Here is an 18,015-nt window from a genome sequence, read left to right on the forward strand (position 1 = left end):
CATCGAATGGGCTGAGGGCATCTACAATCAGGGACACTCTATAGGTGCCCTCACTTACTGAGGGTACTCTCTGGGAAACTCCCCTTATAATAGAGGATACCACTAGTGGTCCAACGAGTGTCCCTAGCCCAAAGAGCCCACGTAGGTATTTTACTATACTACCCCTCTCTTCTCCCCCCCTCTCTCTCTCTTCCCCTCATTTACCGGCGCGCCTCCTCCCCTCCGCCTCCACGCGTGCTCGCCTCCTCCCCTCCGCCGCTCGTCTCTCTCTCTCACTCTCCCTCTCGCTGCCGCCGCTCGCCACTCTCCTCTGTCTGTCGCCTGTCTCTACCCCTTCTCCCGTTTTTCCACCGCCGCTCCGTGCTCCCGCCGTCGCCAGATCCCACGCCCCCCCTCCGATCCCACGCCACACCGCGCTAGATCCAGCGCGCCGCCGCTCACCGGAGACGCGAGGCGTGCCGCACATCCCCTTGCTCGGCGATGGCGCGGTCCTTGGCCTCGTCAGACCCGGGGAGCGGCGTCACGGGGCGCCACGGGAGCATCGGCGAGGACGACGAGGAGGGCCGCCTCTCCCGTTGCCGGCGTCCACCGTCGCCCCTCTCTCTCCCTCTATCCCGTTGGCGTCCTCCCCGGCATCCTCCGCCTTGCGCTGTGGCCGGTCGGGGGCGCCAGATTCGGCGCCGTAGTGGGCGGATCTGGGCCCCCCGCAACGCCGGCAAGGACGGGCAAGGCGCCGGCGGAGGAGGCCGGGCAAGGCGCGCGAGGCGGTGAGCACGGGCTCCTCGAAGCCATCTCCGCCCGTCGCCGGCTGGTGGCCGACAGCTGCTGCAGCGTTCGGTGGCCATATCCGGTCGTCGCCGTCGTGGATCCGTCGTCGTCGTCGTCGCCATCGCCTCTTTCTTCTCTCTCTCTCTAAGGCCATCAGCAATGCATCGACGGTGGCGGTCCCGCCGGTGGTGGGCGCGGCACCAGCGATGTCGGGCGCGACGCGACGAGACCGAGGGGAGAGCGAGAGTGAGGCGAGGGTGCAAGGGGAAATTTGGGGGGACGACGCCGTACCCACGAACTCCATACGCGCTCAGCGCGACGCCTGGCTGCGTCTCCCATGAAAAGCTGGTGAGGCGCGGAGAGAGCCGTGTCCCCTACCAGAGGGACGCGTTCCATCGCAAGGAGACGACGCCGACGGAAAAGCGAACGGCTGTCGCTAGGGGCACGGTCCGAAGCACCGCATTGGTGATGGCCTGAGAGATAAAATCACCAACTTTCTTTCACTTGGTAATAATAGAATCCAAAGTTTTCAGCAGAACCCAAGCTGACGTTTACTGTACAAAGTTGGCGCATTCACAAAAGCTGAAAAGCTGAACGAAAACAGGATCTAGCAAAGTAAACAAAACGCTTACCCGCTAGAAGTACAATGCACTGCTACCTCATGTCTCATTCTCTACCCTCATGACACCCAACTTTTGATGATCACAACTGTCAACATAATCCTACATTCCTACGTATTAATGGGAGACATGGAACACATGATTGTAATTTGTACGAGCGCCTAAAACGAATAAAAGACATATCACATGCCTCATTTGGAAGACAGTCTCATGACCAAAGCATATTAATATAGTGCGATAGTGTAAAATAAAAGAAGAAAGCTTTGTTCAGATAAGACCTTTTGGAATATCTGATGCAATTCCGTCGATTCAGAGAATGACCAAGTTCCATGTGGTAATGTAAGCATTAATTCCCATTATGCAACGATAAATAAAGATTTTTCTCTAATTTCTACGTGTATATTGACCTGATTAACTATACATCCAGAGAATGGAAGAAAAATGCAGCATACTGTCAGTTACTATGTTGAAGTGTAACCTTCAACAGAAATATGATAAATGAACAATGTTTCAGAATGTGAACACGTTCCAACAGAAACTCAGGATCCAGCAGAAGGGGAAACCAAATCCACAAGTTGAGACCTTATGATCAACAAATAATGCAGGATGTGATAGATCATGCCAGAACAGATGCATGTTCTTTCAGAAATCCATACCAATGAACCACAAAAACATCTGTTCGGAAATAAAGGGACAAAACCTGATTACTCTTCTTTCAATATATTTTGTTCAACATAAAGGAAATGAAGAAAATATTTTCCTTCGAATGAACATTATGTCAGACCTCTAGAATTTGTTACTATCATCTCCCACAGTAAATTGCCTCCACAGAATCAGTATATCACCACCAGCATGCAAACTAAAAAGAACATTAGGAATGGTTGAACTCAGCTTGAATCTCTAGAATTTGTTACTATCATCTCCCACAGTAAATTGCCTCCACAGAATCAGTATATCACCACCAGCATGCAAACTAAAAAGAACATTAGGAATGGTTGAACTCAGCTTGAATTTGACCCTCATCAAGGTATGATTCACGTCACAATCATGCAAAATCAAAAGTTCGTTTATACTTTTAAGAATGAGTTTTCACAATTGGAAGTATCCGTTTAAAGATGAATGATAGATAGTCTTAAAAAACCACTTATTGGTCCTTGTTGAAGGTTTGTAAAAAAATAGAGAAAGTTGACGATTTACTTTTCTTTATATAATTCCCTTGCATATTCTCATTATAAATGGGAAAAGAAAACATATAGGATTTCCCATGTATTTACCGGTAAAGAAAAAGAGTTGTGATAATTTCTTGCACAATAAAAAGAATCTACCCCCCCCCCCCCCCAATCAACAAAAATAAAGGTCTCACAGCAAGGTCCCCATCGGTTGCTTACGGGTTATTATAAGTCATAACGGCTTATTAGCAATTAAAAAATGATATATGAGTAAAACTTTTGTATAAATGTTCTTATCGACTTAAAAGCCAAACTTGAAAAAAAATAACTATGTTGAAAAAACATCAAAGTCAATTTCAAAATCAAGTTTCAAAATTAAAATTTTGGCTTTGGCTTAAAATTAATATAAGCCATAGGGCAATCGATAAGGCCCCAAGACAAACTCTCACTCTTGATCACATCCAGACTGCAATAGCAGGTTAGCAACCTATGGTGATGTGTACTAACTTTGTGAATGAACTAGAAAAAAATTAAAAGAAAGAACTTACGCTATTTTTCTAGCACCTGAAAGCATAGAGAAGCAAATGTCTAATTTCTAGATCAAACCAGACTTGAAAGATATAGTGCAATATAACACTCATCTCCTTGGATAAGATAATATGCAAGATCCCTTTATCACCTACAAAGAATATATTCAGATCATCCATATTATAGACTTAAAAAGTAATAGTCCCTTCATCAAGCTATTGCTTATAAGTAAGCACTCCATCAAGCACCGTAGAGGACGAGGAGAAAGTATATCCACATAAGTAAGTTTTCCAGCATTAATGACCTGGTGTAATATATCTGGAGAGAATCACCACCAACATGTGCTATAAATAACTATGTGCACTTTACCTTCACACAGGACCTAATCACAAGGTCTAAAGTTGAGGCAAACTACAGTAGCTTAAATACCCTCCACAATCCAGTTCATGTGCCATCTATGTTTGGTCAGGTCCAAACATGTATGTGCACAGGCCAAACCTAAAGCATGGCTCTCACTCGACAGATCAAGATTCAAGGGAATTCAACCAGAACAGTGAATACATTTCAAACCATGTAACTCAATTGGAAACATGGAAGGCTAACTCAGCAAGGCCACATTTGATGGGCAGAGGGACGAAACAAGCCTACGGTAAAATCCTGGTGAACACTACTGGTAATTTACTAGTTTGTGGAGTAAACCGAGCCACCAACAATAACCGAGGTCTTGAGAAACCAATTGTGCTACTAAGAATTAACATGTCTAGTTTAGTTGGCTAGCAACCCTGAGCCAAGTTCTCAATGCTATTACTGCAGCAACTAAATAAGCTCATAACAATTGAAATTGGGACTGTGGGATAAATGTTCAAGTGAACAGACCAATAGATAAATACGATCCGATATTCCAATCAAATGCTAAAAGGTTACGCTAGTCAGAGAGATTGATTTCCATCCTGATGAGTAACATATTCTTATAAGCAGCGAATTCTCTTGAAAAGATAACTGGAAAAAATACTACTGAATGCAGCCAACAACAGAACCATCAGTATAACCACTTTCATTCATAATTGTCATAATCCGAACCGTTCTCAGTTTCTCAAATCTCAAAATGTTGGTGTTTAACAGAACTACAAAAGAGTGAGGAAGAGCACGCGACAAGTAAACAAACAACAACTTACTTGCGATCTCCTCGCACCCTCTTCAATCTTCTCTTCTAATATACAGATACTGCATCTGCAGACTGCAGACGACGAGAGCACATTATTCTGTAAAAGAGACCTATTCAGCTATTCGTCTTCGACGAGCTCGAATTCGTCCTCTCGAAGGTGGGCGAAGAACCGGACCGGTTTGTCCTGCCCATCCACCCTGAGCTCGAACTCCACCTTGAAGGGGAGATTGGCCGTGATGCGTTTGCCCTTCCAGATGCCGACGTACTGCTTGACCACACCCTCCATGCCACAGATGTCCAGGTCCGGCGCCTTGGAGACGTGGTGGACGCGTACCGGCGCCGTGACGCGCACGCGCTTGCCGATCTTGGGGGCCGCCGCGGACTCCTCGGCGGCCACGTCCGAGGACGGCGAGGAGACGTCGCCGTTGGCGACAACCTGGCGAACGGTGCGGAGGCGCCCGCGGCACAGCGGCGGCCGGAGGCAGCGAGCGGCCGTGGGTGTTGGCGAGAGGAGGCTGCGGTGTAGGAGCCGGGAGGAGGTGGAGGGGGACGCCACGGCGGTGGCGGTGGCGGGTGCCATCGGCACGGTTGGTGGCCGTGTGGGGAATTTCATCGAGCAGGTGGTGCGCACGTGAGGATAAGAGATGCCGATTGCCGAGCCAGCTGAAGGTTGGGGGTTGATGGCAATTGGCGAGGTGGATGTCTACACTGACCTGCGACCATCCCAAGGGTCATTTGGTCCTCCGAGCCAACCAGTTTAAAGAAGCCGAATTTCATGCATCCTTGAGATTAAGATTTTTTTTTTCTAGCAAATTGTATTCAAATTTGCAATAATCTGATCCCCTTTTCTTTAACACTAGCATGGTGGCTAGCATTCTTATATTTTTCTTATATAATAGCATATATATATTTCTTATTTTATTATTAAAATATATTAAAATGACAATAATTTTAAATTTTGTACTCACTTTACCAAACTAGTAATGTGGAATATTCAAATTGTATTGTACATACATGATAGTAGTTATTTTTAATATCAAATTTAAGTTATTTCTAAATTATATTCCTATATAGAGTCTAGATTCGTCTTCCAATAATCTTTATTATCTTTTGGTATTTCAATCACAACTTTGGGTGTTTATATGTTGTATTTAAATTTGGGCCTTGTCAGGGTTATAGATACCACATACCTAATAGTAGTTGACTAAATCTCGACATGACCCACCACATACCATGTGTTATACGGAAACAACCTTCGGATATAGGAGGAGTTCCGTATAAGGAATGATGACTAGAGTTCTACATGAAAACGATAAGGACTACTCGGATTGTATCCATATTGGTTTCCCTAGTTCTACTTGGACAAGAAGACACCTATGGGTATAAATACAAGGCCCCCTGAGAGGAGAGGGGACACGGACAACATAGACGCCACAAAGCCACAAAGCCAATACAAGTCAACATACGCCAAGACAAGACGCCGGATATCGACTTCAGGGATAAGCACGGCTAGTCCCCTACGGTGTCTCCGGATACTGTCAGGAGAGACGAAAGCGCTATCTCTGATCTCGCCGGGCACGGATTCGAGGAGGAAGACTACCCTGTTGTCGACTACGAGTCAGACCTTCAGACCGCCATGTCGACAACAGTTAGATAGGCTACCCCAAATATTGTACTGGTGTAATTATGGTGAATAAGACTAATACCGGCTTCGGCCAACATGATGTAGGGTTATTACCTGACAATTCAGGGCCCGAACTTGTATAAAAATCCTCATCACCATCTCTTTTACTACAATCTCGCATATATCCTAGTACCAACGATCCCCATACTATGCAAATACCAAAATCACGACATCAAACGTCGACAGGCCTTTTATTGTATAAATTTTACATGGACACTTATTTGCATATCTGTTTATTTTATTCTAAAATTTTGTGATTGACTAATTTAGGTATGACGTTGTACAGAAATCAAATTGAGTAACTTTATTATATTTTTATTCCAAATTTTATCAACCCATATTGTGTTGTATATGGAGTTTTTTTTATTTTCTAAATTTCAGATATTCAAATTGTATTTACAAATCCAATCTTCTATTTTATCATTTGTTTTAAATTTGAATTTAAAATTTTTAAAAACTGTATTTCTACATGGACTCTTCCTCCTTTCCTTTACTATTTTTTAAATCTGTATTTCTTGTTTTCTTAAATTGTATTTCCACTTGGGGTCTCCTTTTAATTTCAGAAATTTTTAAGTGTATTTCACTTTGGACTCTGTCGACGGGGGATACCCGTAGACCGGATATAGAGGGTATTGGGGTACGTTGGAACGAGGATCTACGTAATACGACATCAAGCAAACAAAAGATAAGGATTATACTGGTTCAGGCCCCTTGGTAGGTAATAGCCCTTATCCAGTTGGTATGGGATTATATGATGGAAACCACAGATTACAAAGGGAATGGTGGAACTCGATGATACCGACGAGACCGTAGTCGAGTTGGCTCGACTAGATCACCCGGCGACTTGGCTCCTATAAGCTCCGACTCTGTAGGCTGTGGTGGATATGTTGGCGGTGAGATTCGATGCCTTCAGTACTGCCCAAGGGGTCCCTTTTATACCGCGGGTCAGTTGATCTCTAAGTAGGACTCGGAGATATCGGACCCCTCACGATATGGTAAAGACCCAGTATTGTCCGAGTAGGACTCCTTCTATCTGTGGATTCTGTTTCTATCACATAATAGATTTCCTTAACGTATACAGGAACTATCCGTGTACGCGCGGGTATACCGTATCAGTATACAACGTATATCCAAGTATAAAGGGTATACCTTATCCGTAACACTGACAGACTCCCCTCTTTTTTTTTTTTGTCAAAATTGTATTTGTACATGAACTCTTCTTTTTTTACCTTTATTTTTTTTTCTAATTTTGAACTTTGTATTTCTAGTTTGACTCTTTCTTTTCCTTTCTAAATTCGAATTTCCTATACTTTAAATTATTTTTCGATTTGGCTTTTTTCTTTTTGGGTGAATAACTAATATGGTGCATGCAGTTTCGTTTCAGGCTCAGTTTAATTTTTGAGGTTTCAAATCGTCCAAACAAATTCTCCAAATTAATCAATTGGGTTAATATAGTACTTGGACCCTCAAAAAGTGTCACGTGAGCATGTCAAGTCATCCTCGCATGCAGCGATATGAATGAAATGACCATTCTACCCTTATATAGCATATAGAAAAGAAAGAAAAAAAAAGAAAACAAGTATTTCACACATGTATGATCGTTTTAGAGTTGTCACTTACGATTGCTGCAGCCAAGCACTGATTGTATAAATTCCTTTGTCGGCCACCCTCCGCAACAATGTTGGGCTTGGGCTAGCCTGTTATTATTTTGTTTGTGTCTTTTATTTCTTTTCTATATGGTATATAAGGGTAGAATGTTCGTTTCATTCATACCGCTGCATGCGAGAATGACTTGGCGTATTCACGTGGTATTTTTTATGGGTCCAAGGACTATATTAACCCAAATGATTAATTTGGACGATTTGAAACCTCAAGGACTAAAGTGAGCCCGAAGCGAAATTTCAGGAACCATATTAGCTATTCACCATTTCTTTTTGCTTTTGTCTGATTAATATGACAATTTCAATTAATTATTAAGACAAAATTAATTGAAAGGAATGATTGTCGGCGTGATTGAATTAATTGGATTGCGAAGAGAGGATTTCTGCTAGTTAATGTTGACGAAGCGGACTGCGGTGAAAAGGTTTCTATGGTGCTAATTGTTAGTTTGAATTAATTTGTTGTGCTTGGAGTATGATTTTGTTGACATGTAAGTATTGTTTAAATTTTGATAACGGATAACTGATGGCCATACAAAGTACTATAATTATGGTTAGTTTGTATCACGTGGATTTCAAAGAATCTTGGTCTGTTGCACAATATTTATATCATTCCTTTGACTTTTGTTTCATTTTTTTTCTTGTCCGTTTCCACTTAAAATTTTCTTGTCCGTTTACACAACCTAATTCTAATACACTTTCATTTTCATTTTTTTTTTCATATTTTCTTTCGATTAATGTGGGATTTTCTATATCGTGAGAGTGAACATAGAGGCTCATTTTTCTACTAATTTATTATAAGTTAGTAATAGACAGATTTTGGATACATTTGTTACATGAGTGGTCTACAATGATGACAACACGTGAACCCCGAAATCGTGGACGAGACAACAGACGCAACGGAGTAGGTTCAGGACTCCGGAGAGGGGGGCTCCTAGCGCGCGCGTACGCGCCAGCAATCTAGCTTGTGCGCGCGTCAACTAGGCCCCCGCGCGCCCTTTTTTTTTCTTTTTTTGTAATTTTTCTCGACGCGTTTTTTCGTTTCTTCCTATTTTTTTTCAATCTTTCGCATACCTCTTTACAAATATAGAATTGAAAGTTTTTAATTTTAACTTGAAAGTTTTGAAATTTGATTTGAAAGTTTTCAAATTTTAAGTTGAAAGTTTTCAAATTTGACTTGAAAGTTTTCAAATCTGGGTTGAAAGTTTTCAAATATGGATTGAAAGTTTTAAATTTGAGTTGAAAGTTTTTCAAATTTGAGATGAAAAGTAGAAAGTTTTCAAAATTTGATTTCGAAAAATTTAAATTTCAAGTTGAAAGTTTTCAATCTTGTGTTGAAAGTTTTCAAATTTGACTTGAAGTTTTCAAATCTAGATCAAAAGTTTTCAAATTTTAAATGAAAAGTTGAAAGTTTTCAAATTTTGACTTCAAAAAATTCAAATTTTGAGTTGAAAGGTTTTCAAATCTGCGTTAAATGATTAAAATTTCACGTAATTTTCAAATTTGCAATAAAAAAAAGAAAAGATTAATTAATACGGTTATTATGGAATGCGATTTTTCCTCCAATACCGCGTCAGCATGTGCTCCCAACGTTTTTTTTTTTTTTTGGTTGGAAAAGTAAGACTTCTTTTTCACTGGTGGGCCGGCTGGAACCGCACGCGACTAACTGGGCCGGAGATATCTAATTAGCACGTCTGCGCTAATTAGCATTCTCTCCGGAGAGGCCTATTGACTGTTCGGCCCATTAAAGTGGTCCGAAGGATTCAACCACTTCCATACCATGGGCCTATCAAGTCCTTCACAAATCTAAACGTCTAAAGCTTTTTTTGGACCCCAGGGCCCAGAGGCCATGATTATCTAGGCCTAATCTGCGGCAACATGCATATCCACTAGTAGACCGCTAGAACTCCAGTAGTCCAGGTCCAGGATGCATGTCCACAGTACTCTCCTACTACCTCACAAGTTACGGCACGGCATCAGCAGATTGGATCCGCGGACACCGACGGCAGCGCGCAACCGCACATGTCCGTGGGAGGCATGCGGCATGCCGCCGATCAAACTCGATCGCCACCCACCCAGGAGGAACACACAACACAGACTGCGGCGGGCGTGGTGCTGGGACTCCTACACGGCTACACCTGGTGACGACGAATTTAACGAGCGCTCGCGTGGCGGCGTGAGTGAGAGCATCTCCAACAGATTGGCTATTTTGAGCTCTCCAAATACTCATTTGGCCATCCATCTAAAAAATTAGAGAGTCAAATTTGCCTTTCACTCCAACAGTTTCTCCATTCATCCTCTCCATTTTAGCCATGGGACCCACGCGTCAGCCCCTCTCTCCTTTTTTCCCCTTCTCAGGGCTGACGCAAGCCGGGGGGCACCGTTGCCACCACCACGACGAAGCGAGACGCCGCCGGCGCCGTCCAGCCCACCACCGCTGCTATCGCCGAAGGCGAGGGCCATCCTGCTCCTGCGCATCCGAGACCCGCCGCCGCCGCCACCTCCAGCTTCAACGACGGCGATGGCGTGCAGGGCCAAGCCTGCCTCTTCGCCGCCCTCCCGAGCCGCACCCGCAGCGCCGGGGAGGTGTAGGCGGAGGCGGCGGAGGCCGCGCGACAGAGGTTGCCCCCTCCTCCCGAATCCACGCCGCGCCGCCCCGAACCCACGTCGCGCCGGAGGCAACGGAGGTCGGGCAGAGCCGGATCCAAACGACGGCAACGGCAACCTCGGGGACGACGGCGGTGGATGGCGACAACTGGCGACGGTGCAGACGACGGCGACAGCGGCTGGCGACCTCGACAACGATGGTGGCGCTTCCGCGTGGGTTCAAGACGCGCGCCGTCGTTCTCTCCGCCACCGGCCTGCCCTTCTGCGCCGCATCGAGGAGGTCGTGGCTGCGCCGGCGGTGGCGTTGAGATCGTGGCTGTGCACGGCGGCGGCGGCGTCGAGTCGTGGCTGGACCGCTGGAGAGACGAAGGAGATGGGGGGTGGTGGGGAATCTGTGTGGGGCCCACGATTGGCCAGTGATTTGTGGCTAGCCAAATTTGGCTAGTGGAGGGGGGGTTTTGGCCAGCCGGATAGGGTTTAGGGTTAGAGAGGCTGTTGGAGCACATTTTTTTGGCTAGAATGGCTAAAATTTGGCTTGGAGAGTAAGATGGGGAGACTGTTGGAGATGCTCTGAGGTCGTTGATTGGTCGATCGGAGAGAACGAGAGTGTGCTCGCACCGTCGCAGCCGCTGCCGGGGAGGACTCGCGCGTTTCCCTGCACGTACAGCACTAAAGGCACGTAAGTTAAGTTCACGGTTACATATACATGGCGGCATATGGCAGCGCACGTTCCTATCAGTCGGAGTGTCGGACTACCACTTGCAGGGTTGCATCTGATATAAGTGGTTGGCCACCTATCGTGTTGACGCTGCCATAGTCAAGTTGCGGCATGCCTTGATTATTTTGCCGTGTGATTCAGTTGCGCACGCTGTCACGTACATACGTTGTGAGTTGTGTAGTTGACAAGAACTCCCCGGCTGCTCTGCTCGCTCGAACTTACGAGAGTTATAATGTGCTTGCCTTTAGTACACGATTCGCAACAGTTTGGCATCGTTTGCTCTGAACTATCTGCACTAAATATCTCGAGAAGCAAATAGTATGAAGTTACTAATCACCTTCCCAGAGTATACACAAAAACAGTGGAATGCCAGAGATGTTCCAGAAAACGGAGGGTACAGGATAATTAAATATAAGTAAAACTAATCATCACCTGAACACATACATGCATGAAATATTCTAGTAGCTAGTAAATTAACTGAAGTAGTAATTAATCTCCCCAAGAATCAATACCTAGTTAGATCGACAAAGCCATCGCATGAGTAAAGAAAACATGAATACTTCAAATCTTTTGAAGTCGAGTTCAACGAATATCTGACACACACAATCTTGGGAAGATACGAAATAAAGGGAATTGTACTGTGGTCACCCCAACAAGCTGACCTAAAAATCACAGCCTAGAACAGGGGTTCCCTTGTGGTTTAGAAGTCTTGAGAATTGATATAGGTGTGGCTGTTGTACGTAGAGCTGTGTGATGCTGCAAAATTGTCTTTAAAACTGCAATCTGCAAGCATCCCTACCCTAATCATACCTTTGTGGTTGAAGTCGATGAGTAATGAAAGAGATCGTCGAAGTCGATGGGAGATGGAAGAGATAGTCGTCTCGTCGAGGTGCGTGGCTGTGTGCATGCATGCTTAGTCCTCCTTCCACATGAAGGTAGGAGTCTGAGGTGTCCCTTGGGGAGGGAGATCTGAAGAAGAAGAGGTTACCGGAACATCATCGCATGGCATGCTCATCCCTGCCGCTGTTGCTGCCACTGCCGGCACGGTTGCTTGCGTGCCGGAATGATCCATGCTAGTTTCGTCACCGGTGAAGCGAGGGTGGAGGAAGAGGCCGCGAGCGTTGTCCATGTCGTAGTCGTCCCAGAAGGAGCTGCCAGGGCCCCACGTGCTGAACCATGACTCGTCGGGAGCAACCCACATGCCGCCGCACGCCGCCGGCGCGTGAAGCATTTCGGCCGGGTACGGCGCAGCTGCGTCGCCGCCAGAGCACCCTTCTTGACGAGAGGTTGGAGCTGGAGGCTGTGGTTGTTTCTTCTCCATGGACACTCCTGCCGTGTCCCGCTGTTCTCGCTGCTGAGGAGCTTGTTGCTGCGTGTTTGCGTCGTCAGGTGTCTCCGGTGGCGATGGCGACGACGACGAGCACGACGCGGCGGCAGCGGCCGAGGAGCTTACGCTGGTGCGGCCGCTCCCGCCGGCGCGGCCCTTCCCAAGGAACCGGTCCGGAAAGTTGAGCCGCGCGTTCTCGCCGCGGAGCTTGAAGGCCTCGCGGTCGTACGCCATGGCGGCGTCCTCGGCGGTGTCGAAGGTGCCAAGCCACAGCCGCGTGCGGTTCCGTGGCAGGCGGATCTCCGCGACCCACTTCCCCCAGTGCCTCTGCCGCACGCCGCGGTAAAGCTTCTGCGGCGGTGGCGGGACCCGGAGCAGCTGCTGGTACAGCCACGGTGGCACGCCACCGGGGCCACCGCGCGGGCTCAGGTTCAGCGCCTCGCTCCAGTACCGCAGCAGCATCTGCTGCTGCTGCGCGTTCTCCGGGACGACGAACTGCGTCGTCGAGCACGGAGGCGACGCGCCGAACGATATCATCTGCTGGTGCTGCAACGGCTGCTGCTGCTGTTGCTGTGGCGACGCGGGCTGGGACATGCTGGATTGCTGCCACGACAGCGGGTGGAGCCTTGGGCTCCCACCCACCGTCGTCGTGGAGGCCTCGTACGCGAAGGGGAAGACGTGTCGCGCCGACGGTGGCGAGGGCGACGACGGCGACGACGAGATGACGCGGACTGGAGCATCGGAAGCCGAAGAAGAGCGAGGCGAAGGCGGAGCCGACGAGGACGTGGAGAGCGACGATGCGGAGCGGAGGAGGCGGTCGGGGCTCCGCCCAATCTTCTTGAGCGGCCGCAGCAATGCCGCCGACGAGTCCTCCAAAACCGTCCCCAGCTGCCGCCGCGGCTGTATGGGCGTCACCCCCTTCCCCTTCCACCTCCTGCCACCACCGCCGCCGCCGCCGCCGCCGCCGCTCTCGCCGCTCGGAGCGTCCATGCGGAGAAGAAACGCAGCTAGCGCCGCCGGTGTATCGGCTGTATCTGAACGCCTGTGCAAACGTATCAGCCGCGAGACAGGGTGCAGCCAAACGTACCCCGCGCCCGCCGTGCTGCAGCAATATATAGATCAGACAACCTTGTAATTAAACTGATCCTGACACCAACTTGCACCTCTTGCCACGCTGTATAGACGTACGGGCGGGGTGGCGATTGGGCGACCGGTGAAACAGTGCGAGACGAGACGATCGCTTGGCGTCCGCGGGCGAGTGGGCGACCGGTGCGGCGCGCGCGGGGGAGCGCGCGCGCGCATGCGTTTGTGTGGTGGTGGGGTTTGGTTCTGATTCCGCGACGCGTGCGACCGATAACCCCCGCGCTTATAAAAAGGTCGAGAGAAAAGCCAGAGACCGGTGCTCCTGTGAAAAAAGAGAGGGCGGAAACAAACGGTTCTGCGCGCCAGGAAAAAGATCCCGGTCGGTGGTCTGGCCCCACCGCCCATTGACCCCGACGAGGGGCCCTCCGATGCCGACACGTCACGGGAGCACGAATCTCAAGGACGATGTCAGGATCGCGACATGGCGTCCTTCTGTTGCTGTCACGGCTGCGTGGACGGTACTGATCTGGAAAGAAATACTTGTCAATGTGGGCTTTGCTAGATTGACCCCTCCCATTGCTTTCCTTGTACTCCAATCTCTCGAGAGGACTAGCTTAGTGGCTCGTTTTTATACTCGAGTTTATGAGTTTTCCGCCAATCCGATCACGCTGCCAATAATTGCTTTGTTAGTTTCATGTTTAAGAAAAAAGAGGAAAATTCTGATGTTCCTGAATCCTGTTGGACCGTGTTAATAACATATTCAGTAGGTGACGAAGGGCCTAGGGAGATTAGTTTTCTTAATGACATATGACAACCCGGCTTGTAGGGCTTCGCGATTGGCATGTTCTAGCGGCATGCCAGAAGGGGAATGGATTAATTAAATCATATCGAACTGTTAGAACTGTATAATATCTTATCTCCCCGAATTAGTTAAGGGAAGTGATAAGCTTTGTCGCATAAATTATTAACAGGCTAACATAATCAGAGCTTCTTTTGTCGTACTGTTAGCTGCTTAATTAGGCACCTCACCACGTGATTTGTCTGGACGATCCATCGGCGTGAATTTCTCGATCAGGGCTAGCGATATATCTCTCTCCTTTTCTCTCAGAGGCTAATTAAGCACGCCTGTTGGCTTCCTCTCCTGATCACCTTGCGGTCACTTGCTACATGCACTGCATCATCACGGTGAGGTTAGCTTGCTATTTTACGAGCTGTATATCTAATGATGTAAACTCTGCTGTTTTCTTTGGAACAATCGCGGTTATGAAAGGCTACGTTACCCCGATACGCTGATACAGATACGCGACACGGTGATTCCGGGATACACCATCTTTCCAAAAACATGGATACGGGGATATATATATATATATATATATACATATTAAAAAATTGAGTGTAGAATATAGACTAAAAAAATAGGAAGCAAATAGCATCAAACCACCAATGCACCAATCATCATATATATGATATCTCAGTACGACAGATTCACAGGCTCACAGCATCTCACCAAGTCATCATTTATTGAAGAGGCATGTATAAATAAGTGCAAGACTACACAGTAGATGAAATCATGAAAATAACATAGTTCTTCAAATAGATGGTAGACATTAGACAACATTGTTCACATAGTAGATGATGCAGGATTTACCTCAAGTCCTCAACGTCGTCGTCGTCGGAGGTGATGCAGGATTGATCAGAGGCAGCGGCGCGATGCCTCGTGGAGGAGTCTGGAGCTCCTGGAGGAGAGTGCAGAGGAGGGGGCGCGGAGAAGGCTATAGGCCGCGGCGCGGCGCCGGCGAGGCAGCGCAGCGACGGCGTAGGCGTGCACGGCGCGGCGCGGCGCCAGTCGCTGGCGGCAGGCCCGCGGCAAGGCGGCGCAGCGACGGCGTAGGGCGGGCCGGCGGCGAGGCGACGCAGCGACGGCGTGGTCGGGGCGGCCGGGCGGCCCTGCGATGGGGATTGGGTTTTGCGAGCGGCGGCGCGTTTGGAGGGGGAGAACGGGAGATGCGTTTTGTTCTGTGTGATTTAGGGCTCCCCGTATCATGTACGTATCCCGCCGTATCGAAGAAGTATCGGTATTTTTTTAATTATCTAAAAAAGAGAAAAATGAGGGATACGTATGGGATATGTATCCGGCCGTATCCCGCACGTATCCGTATCCGGGCGCGTATCAGATACTGATACGAGGGTCAGCTGCCATATCGGGGTAACGTTGATGAAAGGGTACGTAGACCTTGTAGGTCCTTATGAACTTCAATTAGTACTATGATGAAACTGAAAACGAAGTAAAATAGTCAATACTAGCAACGATTATTGTTATTCTCCCATCTGTGAAAGGCCGAACGAGACTGAGACCACGACGAGCACAAAGCTCTCATGGTAAGTCGCCATCTCACGGTACAGAGAACCGGTGAATTAAAGCTCCCCGGGAATGCACGCATATCTGACCTTCTCTGGCTGCTCGATCGCCATCTGACGGTACCGAAAACCGGTGAGTTTAAAGCCTCCGAGGAAAGCACGCATCGATCTTCTCCGGCTACTCGTATAGCGATCGATTGGCGCCGCAGGCAACGCTGTCACTTGATTCTCGAAAGATCAAGCCATGGATGCATCAAGGCATTGTGTGATTGCCGGTCCACTTCCATCGACCAATTTCAGATTCCCCGGGGAGATATGTGACAAAAAGGAGGAGCTAGCCAGATCGATCGACCGAGATCGAAGCAGCTAGTGGCCGTTGGTTCGCGACCGCTCCCCAGCTTTCTTTTTGGTCTTGGGGCACGCGTGCGTGAGTACGTACATCCTGCCCAGATACCTAACTCTCGCAGCAGCCGGCCGAGGCCGGGGCCGGCGCCGATCTCGCATCGCTTTCGGCAAGAGCGGCACAGGCATTAGGGGCTGTTTAGTCGCTGAAATAAAAATTTTTGAGTGTCACATCGGACGTTTAACCGGATGTCGGAAGAAATTTTTTGATACGAATGAAAAAACTAATTTCATAACTCGACTGGAAACCGAGAGACGAATATTTTGAGACTAATTAAGCCGCCATTAGTATATGTGGGTTACTGTAGCACTTATGACTAATCATGGACTAATTAGGCTCAACAGATTCGTCTCACGATTTACATACAAACTGTGTAATTTATTTTTCTTTTTATCTATATTTAATACTCCATACATGTGTTCAAAGATTTGATGTGATGTTTTTGCGAAAAGTTTTTGGGAACTAAACAGGGCCTAATCTCTAGTAATCTCTACTATTCTCAACTTTCCATTACATCATATCACATAAAAATTTTCATATACATATAAACTTTCAACTTTTTTTTCCAAACTTCTAACTTCCAACTTATTTCAGAAACTAAACACACCCTACCAGCACGGAAAAAAGTCCGCGCGCATACGTGCCAGTGTGCCACACTGCCACACAAAAATCTATTAGTACAAAATACGGCAGGGCATCGAAGCTGCAGGCTGCTGGCCCGCGCGGCCACCACCACCCACGTCGGCCGCCCCGCGTGACGGTGGACAGCCGCCCAACCCCACCCACTCCCAACGGAGCACCGGCCGCGACGTACGACTAGCTACGTGCGCTTGTGGCTAAGCCCATGTATGTGCTGTGCGTGCGCCGGGCGCGCGCGCGTGGCCGGGGCCGTTGCAACGGTGGTGTGGGCGCCGGCGCCGTCAGCCGCGACCGACCAAGCTGGCGTTGTGTGGTTTCAATTCCGTGCAGGGCTAGCTTATTGCTCGATGGATCGCGTGCATTGGCAGCTCCGGCGCTGACCTTGCCGCATGTAAGTAGTGCGCGCGATGACTTCTTTTTTTTTTTCCTTCCCTTTTTATAGCAGCGCGACGTCAAGCTGCACGCGCCGCCACCGCGCAAAGTCATTAGCACTCGAGGCGTGCTGCCGTAGGCTGCCGCGTTGGGATATTTATCGATCGAGCCCGAAATTGTACAAGTGGTTTTGACTAGCCACAACTTAGTACACGCCACATATAGATTGCGTTGAGGAGCAGGTATATTACTACGTACTGGTCACCACTTACTCCCCAGTCTCCATCGAAGGTGAGATGATTCTGTCGCGTCCAACTTTCACACTCTTGCAAGGTACGAAAAATACGCGTTGCTTGCAACTATTTAGCTCGCGCGCACAACGAGTACTCAATGTGAGGCTTGGCTATAGTACTATATCAAACTAATTTTGGGGGCAAATGCGCATTGTATGCTCTCGTAAGCTTTGTGAGAGAAAGCATAGCACGTTTACACGTCACCCACCGCCATTGAACCACGCCCTATATATACATACTTCATACGGTCATAATTATTATGATGCTACTCTCCAGTACCAATCTACCTATACAATTTTTTAAACAAAGTACATATTTAAGAATTTATATATTGGTGGTCAAAATTTCAATAGAAAATGATAAAATCTTGTTAAATATTTATGACCAAAGAAAAAATGTTTATTGTTGGCACACTATCACAGAAACAATCATCACTTCCGGTTCTACCATTGCCCATTTACCACAGTTTCTCACGATTTCCTGCCCAAACCGGCAAGAACCGGCAGTGACACTCATTATTTCTAGGTTAGTGGCACTAAACGGAAGTGTTAGAGAGCCTGTTTGGTACAGTTCCAACTCCTAAATTTAACTTTAGGATCGAGTTGGATCTGGAGTGGAGTTGT

General features: G+C 47.6%; 2 protein-coding genes across 2 annotated transcripts; both read right to left on the bottom strand.

The window, feature by feature from the left end:
- Nucleotides 1-4,149: 4,149 nt before the first annotated feature.
- LOC127771298 (ferredoxin-thioredoxin reductase, variable chain-like) lies at nucleotides 4,150-4,965 on the bottom strand. Its single transcript, XM_052297180.1, has one exon. It carries the CDS (start codon nucleotides 4,861-4,863, stop codon nucleotides 4,369-4,371), a length of 495 nt encoding a protein of 164 aa, XP_052153140.1. The 5' UTR covers nucleotides 4,864-4,965; the 3' UTR covers nucleotides 4,150-4,368.
- A 6,305-nt stretch (nucleotides 4,966-11,270) lies between these two features.
- LOC127769876 (ethylene-responsive transcription factor ERF054-like) lies at nucleotides 11,271-13,751 on the bottom strand. The gene has a single exon (XM_052295537.1). The coding sequence runs from the start codon at nucleotides 13,232-13,234 to the stop codon at nucleotides 11,831-11,833; it is 1,404 nt and encodes a 467-aa protein (XP_052151497.1). The 5' UTR covers nucleotides 13,235-13,751; the 3' UTR covers nucleotides 11,271-11,830.
- Between the last annotated feature and the right edge of the window lie 4,264 nt (nucleotides 13,752-18,015).

Source organism: Oryza glaberrima, chromosome 4 (genome assembly GCF_000147395.1).
Source record: "Oryza glaberrima chromosome 4, OglaRS2, whole genome shotgun sequence".
Lineage (NCBI taxonomy): Eukaryota > Viridiplantae > Streptophyta > Magnoliopsida > Poales > Poaceae > Oryza > Oryza glaberrima.

Bases quoted from the DNA above. Each gene is read 5' to 3' on its own strand.
- LOC127769876 (XM_052295537.1), bottom strand. From the start codon at position 13,234: ATGGACGCTCCGAGCGGCGAGAGCGGCGGCGGCGGCGGCGGCGGCGGT.
- LOC127771298 (XM_052297180.1), bottom strand. From the start codon at position 4,863: ATGAAATTCCCCACACGGCCACCAACCGTGCCGATGGCACCCGCCACC.